General features: G+C 37.4%; 1 protein-coding gene across 1 annotated transcript; it reads left to right on the top strand.

The window, feature by feature from the left end:
* Positions 1-4,972: 4,972 nt before the first annotated feature.
* Positions 4,973-5,489, top strand: KRTAP8-1 (keratin associated protein 8-1). The gene has a single exon (XM_069065667.1). The coding sequence runs from the start codon at positions 5,020-5,022 to the stop codon at positions 5,206-5,208; it is 189 nt and encodes a 62-aa protein (XP_068921768.1). The 5' UTR covers positions 4,973-5,019; the 3' UTR covers positions 5,209-5,489.
* The last annotated feature ends 5,111 nt before the right edge of the window (positions 5,490-10,600 follow it).

Genomic DNA, 10,600 nt, shown 5'->3' with positions numbered 1-10,600 from the left:
GTTCCCAGACCCTTGCAACAACAGCACTGTCCTTCACCAGTGGACAGTATTCACTCTCTGTCTGCAGGACAGTCTCAGGGCTTCTTAGCCAACATCCAGGTTCCAGGACTTCTTCAACAGGACTGTCTTTCATCAGTGGACAAATCTGGCAAAAGAACATCAAAACAGACAGACAAAGTACCAGCAAAGCAGCCATGTCTCCTCAGTCCTTGGCAGCTCAGGGGGCAGGTCTCAAAAGTCCAGGGCAATTCAAAGTGACCCCCAGCAATTCTCTCAGTCTCTCTCTCTGCCTCCACAAGGGTGCTGCTTCCAAAAACTTCTTCTGCCTCTCTCTTGTCTCTCCAAATCTACGTCACCAGCTCCTACCAGTTCAGGACTCTCTTTTCACATCAACAAGTCCATCCCACAGGTGGGATTAACAAACTCTGGGTTTTAACACAATCAATTTTAATACCAAGCCAATACAGGGGAATCTTTAATTGCCATTACTATCACACCAAGGGAAACATTTGTACACCTAGAATCTGCATATAAAAATAGCAAATCAATCCACATGCTTCAGTAACATTGCATCCTAAATTTGAGCCCCCTCAACTCGAGCTCGATCGAGCACACACACACACACACACACACACACACACACACACACACACGATGAATGGGCTCAAACTTAGGATGTAATATTTTAGAAGTTTAGAGTCTAGACTTTTGCAGGGGATGCTTTTAAAACTACTATTCTTATTATTCCCTCTTAGTAAATGCCTTACTAAAAGCTAATTGAGTTTACTATCTGATTGTTAATGGAAAGCTACAGGTGTTTGAAATTTAACCCCATAGCATTTTTCTTAGAACCTTGAGAGTAGTAATCAGCTATCCTCTGAGGACCCAACTTGTGAGCATGAATTAAAATCAGGTGTAGCACAGAGGGAGTGTTACACATGCATCACTGAGGGCCCAGTTGAGCTTGGATAAAACAAGTTTATAGTGGAACCAATCAGCATAGTTATATGACTTCATCCAGTTATGTGCTGAACACTATGCAGGACCAAAGATATGATAGGAATAATTCAGGGTTGGGATCTGGGAAGAAATGATGATAGGACAATTTCAATGGCAATTCAAATATAAAGGAACAGTGTAAACTTGAACTGGTTAACTAAAAGGTCAATATCTTGGAGGGAGTAAAGTGAAGCCAGAGAATGAGTGATATCTTGAGAAAAGAGGATATAATTACTAGAAATTGTAGCTGCACATAATTTAAGAGTGGTAAGGTATAGAGAGAACTGGAAGGAAAGGAAATCATAGTCAGATAAAGGAATTTCAGGGTTATGGATTTTAAAAGTGAACACCTGTGGGTGATGACAAGATAAAGTGAATAGCCATCCCTATGAGTGATTAAGGTGGAGTGAAATTGCAGATCATAAGAGTTGAGAAAATTGATAAACCAAAATAAGGATATGTGTTGGGACATCAACACATAAGCTGAAGTATCCAAGAGTAAATGCAGGGTTGAGGTAGAGAGGAAGATTAATAGAGGTACTATATTCCTTGAGAAAGGAAAGAATGGTTTGGGGACTGGTAAATAAAAGCCAGGATCAAGATAGTGTGATATATCTGTAGGAATTCAGTCTCAAAGAAAGATAAATAATTCAATAAAGGTGGTAGGGGAAAGGACCTCATGAAAGAACAAAGAACATTCCTATGTCCCTTCATTTTCCACTGTGTTAGGACTCATGAAGGAAGGTAATACAGTAATGGGAAGGGTAGAGAGGGATGGAACGTCTTCAAGGAAAGCCAAGCTTCTGTGATTGAAAGATGCATCTTGCTCTAATATAAAGAGCAGTAGGAAGGAAGGAAGGAAGGAAGGAAGGAAGGAAGGAAGGAAGGAAGGAAGGAAGGAAGGAAGGAAGGAAGGAAGGAAGGAAGGGAGGAATGAACAAAACAACAAAGGAAGGGAAAGGGTGCAGTGGGCCATAATGAAAAGGAAGGTATCCTATCCAAGGAAGCTGGATAGGAACCAGAGAAAGATACAGTTGCTGTAGAAACTGACCTTCTTGTAATCAGACCGCATAAGTATAGAGTCCCCAAGGGGTCCTGGTCCATGGGTCAGAATGAAAATGAAATGTGTGTGTGTGTATGTGCGCGTGTTTCGAAAAGTTACCCACAGGATATGCCCTAATCTTTTGGGGAAAAAAGGAACAGATGGGGTAGGGTGTCATGTCCCTAATTATGTCACGTTGGTGGCTGGGCTGGTTTCTATTTTTTCCTTCCTATATTTCTGTAACTGAATACAGAAGTGTGTGCATGTAAATTTATTTTTACGTTTCTATTTTTTTTGCTCTGACACCTCCATAATACCATAAGGAGAAGGTTCCAGTTCTTCTGGCTTGGATATGACTACTAGAATTCTTAAGTGGTAGACTCCCAAACCACTTCAGTGTTGTCAGCATTTCTCATAACTTACCATTGATAGAGTGCATTAAAGCAAATATTTCTTCCTATAAATATTTTTCCTATAAATTATATTGTGAAACACCTGATAGCTATTTATTTGAGGTGCTTTCAGTAGCTCCTAGTAAGCTCATTAGACAGTAAAGCAGAACTAAAATGTAAAAATGTTTCACAAGAATACCTCATATGTTCCACATCAAATGGTAGAGTCATGTTTATCTGGTGTAACCACAGAGAAATTGAAAAGTAGCTCAACCACAAAAATGTCAAGAGTGAAGGAAGTTGTCATTTATTTTTGCCTATGTAAATCATCGTTAACTCAGTGTACCTAGAGATTCAGCTGAGGTCTGTAAAAAGTTGTGTTTATCAGATGAAAGCTGGATTTTACTGTAGCTATTCCCAAATTGTTTCTCCCTCGTCCTCTCTTCCATTGGCTTTGATATAGGCATCTCCCACTGAGGAACTTCTTCTACTGTACAAGTCAATGCCTTCTCTACAACTTAACAGTTAAACTCTACTCTCTTAGCAATGTTTCCTAGGCCACTGAGAGAATTTGGCTTGCCTAGGGTCATTCAGTATGTGTTAAAAGTGGAACTTGAATTCAAGTCTTCCTGAATTCCTTCCAGAACTAGCTGATAGCCCAGTAGATGGAATATTGGTCCCAGAATCAGGAATACCTGAACCCAAATCCCACTTCAGGTACTTAATGTGTGACATTACACAAATCATTTAACCTCTGTTTCCTTAACTCTAAAATGGGAATAATAGTAGCACCTACCTTACAGGTTTATTGTGACAATCAAATGATATCATCTTTTTAAATGCCTAGCACATAGTAAGCACTATATAAATGTTTATTCTGTGCCCAATTCTGAGGTCAGCTATCTATCTACCATGCCATATTTCCTCTCTTTTATTTTGTCAGAAAGGATAACATTAGCTAACTATTTGAAGTGAATCCTAACTGTGGATATAATGTCAGAAAAAATGAATGTGGCCAAAATAATTTTACAGAACATTTCCAGAGTTACATTTAATTGACTAAAGTTTGACAGAAGAGAGTTGAATTATAAGTCTGAGCTGATCAATAGAAATTTTGAATTTTAAAAATGAAAGAGGTCTTAGAAATCTAGTATATATTCTTTATTTTTTAGATGAGGAAAATTAAACCAGGGAAGTTAAATGATTTACCCAAGGTAACATAGCCAGTTAGTAGCAGAGTTTGACGTTAGAATTTATGCTGGAGCATACTACCATTTATTTAGGAAAGATCAATATGGAAGTAAGTCTTAATTTAGCATCTGTGATAATATACCATATACCACCAGTCAAGAGTAGTGAAATGTTGTATGCAAATTATTGAAAAATTCAAATAGAAGTGACATTTTGTGCATCATATGAGTTATCATCTGTTCCAGAGAAGATGTTTATCAAAAGAGAAAAGTGAGTAATTCCCCTGCATAAGCAATCATAGACTTTGGGATGATTCTGTTCTTGGCCCCTCCCCCCCATCAGAAACTACCAGAACTTCTGGTACAATGGCACTTGGAGGACCTTCATAATGAATGAATAGGTGTTCTAACACAGGTTTAAACTCTATGTATTTTTGCTCCAAAACTAAGGAGATGTGTTTTCTCCTTGGTGGATACAGGTGAAAAGTAGTAGCTGACAAGAAAGTCTCCATAGGCCTAAATGAGGCAAGTGTTCCCAAGCTATGTAATAATCCCTTGTGCTTCTCCCCTTTCGACATCTCATTACCAACGAAAGACAGTATCAGAGAAAAAATCACGTGCTCCTTCTTCAACCTGTTGTTTGTATTAACAAAGTCTCTGCAACAGAGTACAGTCAAGCAAAAACAAGATTTTGTCAGAGGACATGGCTTAATAGTTTATCTTTCCTGTTTGAATAAGACACTTTCTTTATCTGAAACATATGAGATAATGTCCTAAGGGGCTCATCAATAGGAATCTAATTCTCAGTTCTTTATCACCATACTTCATACAACTGAAGCAAAAAGAAAAACAAAATATTTACAGTTGTATGTTGCTTTGTTTGTATGAAATATGGTGCTAAGGAACCAAGAATCTCATGTAAAATAAATAAAGATTCTTTCAAACAAATCAAAATTAAGGAGAGGGTAAGTCCTTGACTTCAGAGTGATTTTTACCTGCTTTGGAATGGCAAAGGGGAATAGTAGTGCCTAATTCAAAGGTAAAAATAACCTCAGAGTACTTTTGTGTTCTGTAAAGACCCATTATGGAGGGTATCTGTGACTAAGTACTTTGAACATACTATAAGCATTTTTCAGTGAGAGAAAACAATGTATTCAAGAGATTTCTTTTCCATGGTAAATCACATGAAAACTTCCTTAACAATTATACCATCTTGACATAAAAGCACAAGAAGTTAATGATCTCTTTTATTCAGATTGCTATAAAGAATGTTAATAAAGGACTTATATTATTGCCACACCCCTTAGTAAGCATATATAAAGAAGTCCCAGGACTGAGGAAATTCATCACATCCAACCAAGTTTTCCACCTAGCTGAACCTTCAACTCTTGACAAAATGTACAGTGTTTTCCCTGGCACTGTCAATCCAGGCTGCTACTGGGGCAGTTATGGCTACCCCTTGGGCTACAGTGTTGGCTGTGGCTATGGCAGCACCTATTCACCACCCGGCTATGGCCTTGGCTATGGATACTGTGGTTGTGGACCATATGGCTACAGAAGATCTTGGTCATTTGGACTCTACTGATTGACTTAAACAGCTGAGACTTACCGAGTCTACATCTGCTCCCCATCTCTGACATTGCTGCTCTTTTGACTTCATACCAGTTTGCTGTAGGAAGAGCCTGCAAGCCTGGAAGATTAATATGCTGAACCAACTTTACATCAAGCTGAATGAACTGGATGTTATTCATTTGGACATCTACCGAATGTCAGCACTTTATCTCATGAATTTTTCATTACTTTGATCTTTTCTGTCTTCTCAGTCTGTTGAATTTTCAATAAACTTCTTTCAGATTGCATAAGAAATTGTTTTCTAAAGTAGTTTCATTTCATTCTATGTGTAAGTTTTCTGCTGCAACCCTGCAGCTTGTAGAGAAAACAGAGCTATTACTAGCTCTAAGGTGTTCTGTGAGGGGGCTCTTATCCTTGCAGGGATTGAAAGAAGAGGATAAAGTGGGACCTGGGAGAGCAGCTTCCTGAGGTGGGAGTAACACATATTGCTAGAAGATCATGAAGCTTACCATGGGAAATAGTTACTATTGAGAAGAAGTTATGTGATCTTTACATGACTCCCAGTCACGACCCTATTTGCCATTGCCAGTTTACAAGTCCAACAGAAACAGTAACAAATTACTTCTCTTAGCATATGATTTCTGAACAAAAATTATCTACAATAAGTAAAATCTAGGAGTGAAGTCTATAAAATGCCCAAGGCTAGCCTTAGGCAAATTTGTGAAGCAAAGGTTACTTTAACTCTAGCAACCTCCCTTTTCTATATTCTTTTTTTTGTCTTGATGGATTCCCTTACCCTACTCCAGTAGTTCCCCCACTGGTTTCTTTTATGTGCACAATTGTTTGTAGGATCTCAGATACAGAGCAGGAAAAAAAAGACTAGTCTAACCCACTCATCCTACAGATCTGAAAAAAATGAAGTTTAGAGGGGTTAAGTGAATTGTCTAAGATTACATTTTTCTAGGGAGTCAGTGGCAGAGATAGTATGAGAAATTGGCTTCCCTATGCTCTAAATTGATTACTTTTTCTATCATACTATGATGTCTTCCTTCTTTTTGAAAGTCTCTGACTTTATATCTATATTTGTTCTGCTTATGCCATTATTTTAGTCCTGCCTTATATCGTGTAATTAAAGGGCATGTTAGCCTCATAGTAAATAAATTTGATCTATTATATTAACATGAAGTTAATAAAATGAAGGCACTGCTTCTAATACATATTGGTTTTAGGATCTTGGACAATTTATATAACTTCTCAGTGATCTAGTCACCTCCTTTAAAATTTAATTTAAAAAAATTAACAAAATTCTGTTTTCTCTCCCTCTAACTTCCCTCACCTATGGAAAAAAAAATGAAAAAAAAAGACAACTTTTATAACAAATGGGCATAGTCAAGAAAAACAAATTCTCACATTGTCCATGTCCAAAAAAAAATCTCATTCTTCATTTTCAGTCTGTCACCTCTCTGTTGTGGCAAATAAAATTAATAAAGGTAAACTGAGGTGCAAAGTTCTGAGCAAAATCAGTTTATTAATAGTGATGCATATAACTTAATAGAGAGGGTCAGCTTGGCAATCTCAATAAAGCCAGTGAGTGACCCTCTTTATTGACACACAAAAGGAAGGGGTCTTGCTAGATGTGATAGGTTGTAGGGCCGGGGCAGGAACATTATGATTGATTATACTAGGAAAGGTGTAATGGGAATGTAAATTTAAAGATCTTCCCTGCCCCTAGGCTAAAGAGCACCTGGAGCCTGGGGTGGGAGGCTTGTTTTTCAGTAGATACTTCTTGATTGGCCAGTGAGTCAATAAGGTTGTTACATTCTCTGAGCCAGGAGAAGGCTATATAAGCCCTGATGTGTAGCTTTGTTTTGGGGTTCACTGTTCTGTGATTTGATCTGGATTCTGGGAAGCTGTTGTTGAGAGCCCCCCCTCAGCTTTGAAAAACCCAGATGTTGAAACCCAGATGTTGATTTGGTATGGATGTAATGGTTGGACAGTTTGGAAACTGTCTACTTGATCTGTTTCTGTTTTGATAATTCTGTCTGTATACTCTGAAGTTCAGGGTGCTGACCTTTTCCCCCTGAACTAGGTGAATGATACATATCTGACTGATTAAAGTAAGCTTGTTAACTCATTTTGAGTTGCTTTCCTTTATCAAAGCAGATCCAAGAACCTGTGTTGGCAGCAACCCTGGGGATGCTGGGGTGCTTGCTGCTAAAAAAGGTGAGTTGGCATTTATGTGAAGCTAATCACTGCTCCTCTCTATCAATTAAGGGATATTCATTTTTTTTTTGTGAGACTCACAATCTTTACTAAAAGGTAAAAATTATCAAATCATACTAGAGGCAGGAGGACAGGAGTGGGGAGGGGGGGAAATAAATTAGATAAAACACAATTAATTTAACTTTTAAAAGAAAAAGAAAACCAAATTATCAGCATCAAAAATGGAAAAGGAGAATTCATAACAAAATGACAAAAAAATAAAGACATTATTTAAAACTATTTTGCCTAACAATATACCAACAAAATTAATGATTTAAACAAGATGGACAACTAATTACAATAACACAAAATTCTGAGATTTATTTGTGAATATAAGTGAATATTATATTATATAATAAGTGAATTATTTGAAATGTCAAAGAACAATTAATTCCAAAATAATATAAATTTATTGGAAAGATAGAAAAAAAGGATCTTACACAATTCCTTTCATAATACATATATAGTATTGATTCCTAAAATCAAGGAGAGATAAAATGGAAAAAGATGACAAGAAAAGTAAGAGATAATATGGCAGAGTAGCAGGAAAAAAGTACAGCTGTTATCTTCCCAACGGCTTGTCCATGAAGACCTAGAAAACACACCTGACCTGGTCTTGTCTGGGAAATCCAAGAAAAAGTAACAGGGAGAGATTTTTTTTTTCATCTTAGGTCAACATAGAGAGGGGTAGACAGAGACACTGTGGATGATATATAAGCGATGGTTACATTGAGCATTCCAACATAAGCACTGAAACAGGGACGAGGTTCATCTTGTACAAGAAATAAGAACAAGTGCCAATTGGCAGTTCTGTTACTCAGTATCCAGTTCTGGATCACAGATATAAGACAGACTGAAAAGGGGACCTTTGCCTAGAAATGGAATTCAGGGGTAAAGAGCTATCATGAGATATAAGCTGTGTATTGAAGAAGCAAACAGCAGCTATGTGACTCTGACTCTAAGAATGGATGGTAGATCTCACTTCCATCCTGGAGCCCAGTCTGAAGCCTGCAGCAAAATAGCCAGGGAAGGAATCACAGACCAAAGAGAAGTCTGAAGCTCTACCACTGAATCATCAGAGCTTTCCAGCTGATTAATAGTGGCTTCTAGCAGCATCTACTGAAACTCCAACTGGGGCAAATGTATATAGGTCAGAGGTTTGCAGAGCTCAGACCAGAAAGACAATCACTAGACCTCATACCGGATCAAACCTCTTTAAGAATACTAAAAGGTATCCAGTCCCCAAAGTAAGCTGTTTTTGAATAAATTGAAATAACACAAAAATCAATATCCCCAAGAAAGCAAGAGCAGGACCCATGAGGATAGAAGCATAGCCCAGATATTCCCTTCAGAAGTACACAAAAGGGACAGCTAGGTAGCACAGTGGATAGAACACTGGTCCTGAAGTCAGGAGGACCTCAGTTGAAGTCTGGCCTCAGACACTTAATACTTGGTAGCTGTGTGACCCTGGGTAAGTCACTAAATGCTGATCACCTTGCAAAAACAAACAAGAAGAAATGCACAGAGCCATGCCTTGAGGAAAATTTCAGTCAGGTGAGTTGAAAGAATAAGCAAACAAAAAGGGAATCCCACCATAAAAAGCTGTTATGACAAAAAGGACATAGAAGACAAAAAACACAAAAGAAAAGAATAATGTCAAAATATCTACAAGCAAAACCTTAAAGAATATCAGAAACAAGTTCATCTAGAATTCCTGGAAGTCATGATAGAAGAGTTATTTTTTTAAGAGTTTACAAATATTTTTTATAAACAAAATGAGAACAATAGAAAAAAATAAAAAGAAATGAGATCTTTGGAAAGAATTTAAAGAAAATCAATGGCTTGGCACAAGACAAACTCCCTGAAAAGAAAAATGCATCAAATAGAAGATAATGACTCCATGGGACAATAAAAACCATTTTTTAAAGCCTTAAAAATGGAAAGAAAAATTTTAGTGTCTCATGGCAAAAAGAACTTGTATGAATAGCATATTGAACAGAGATCATTTAAGAACCATTGGATTACTTGAAAGCCATAACCAAAAAATAAAAAAGAATGTAGTCATCACATTTCAAGAAATATTTAAAAAAAGCTTAGAACCAGAGGGTAAAGTGGAAATAGAAAGAATCTATCTGCTAAAAGAAACTTCAAAATGAAAATTCATAGAAAATGAATCTTTAATGAAAAACGACTTCTAATCATTCCTGAATAATGAATTCCAGAGATATTTAGAAACTCTGAAATGCAGAGAATCATGAAAATATAAATATCAGTCATCAATTATAAGGGACTAAATAAAGGAAAATGGTTTACATTCTAATACAGGGAAATAATACATGTGGCCCCTCAAAACTATATCATTAAGGGGCACAGGGAAAGTCTAATTAGACAAAGGGCCTGGAAATGTTTTGTTTTCTTTTGATCTTAAAAATGTCAGTGGAGGAAAGAGGAATACATTAAGGAGGAAAATCAAATAAACATAAATCTGTCTCTTCTTTATCTATGATTATGCTTTTAATTTCTTTCTCTTGCTGACTACAAACATGTTGGGGTATAGGGTGTGTCCAGGGCAGATTAATACATCTGGTGTGAGGGCTACCAAATCCTTTTCAGGGCTGCTTTCCACCTTTGGTGTCCACCTGATTCACCCAATTCTCACCTGTGGCTTCAAGAAGCTATAGTATGCCCAGTGGCCATATATACCCCAGTAAACTATTTCTTTAGACAGGCTAAACCAGCTTGAGGGTAATTGATGGGTCTCAAATCCTTCAGTGAGTTAGGATAATGTTTACCCCAAGCATGTGAAGACTTCCCCTGGCAGAATGGATGGATGTGAACAATTAATTCTAATGGCCACGAAGATGGCTGAAGCAGGTGCTGTGAAGTGCTTAGAGCTTTGTTAGACATCAAAGGTGTGATGGTCATTCACTGCATACTGAGCCACTACCAGCCATCTTGACTCTTGTCTTGCCACTGGACTTTGATGACTGGAAGAGAGAGTGAAGCCAGTGACTTTGCTCAACTCTACCTCACTTAAATCCAATTTATGGGCAAATCAAAAGACTTCATTCATACCATTCTATCATTTTTACCCACCTAAAAATCTTGTGGTGATAGGCAAGCAACAAAATAGTGGGTGTCGT

This window comes from Petaurus breviceps, unplaced genomic scaffold (genome assembly GCF_028583685.1).
Source record: "Petaurus breviceps papuanus isolate PSGF00001 unplaced genomic scaffold, PetGlider_PUasm1.0 90700, whole genome shotgun sequence".
NCBI classification, from domain to species: domain Eukaryota; kingdom Metazoa; phylum Chordata; class Mammalia; order Diprotodontia; family Petauridae; genus Petaurus; species Petaurus breviceps.
Note: the sequence above shows the minus strand (reverse complement) of the source record. Positions and strands in the feature narration are given on the sequence as shown.

Excerpts from the sequence above, each read along its gene's own strand:
- KRTAP8-1 (XM_069065667.1), top strand. The coding sequence starts at position 5,020 with ATGTACAGTGTTTTCCCTGGCACTGTCAATCCAGGCTGCTACTGGGGC.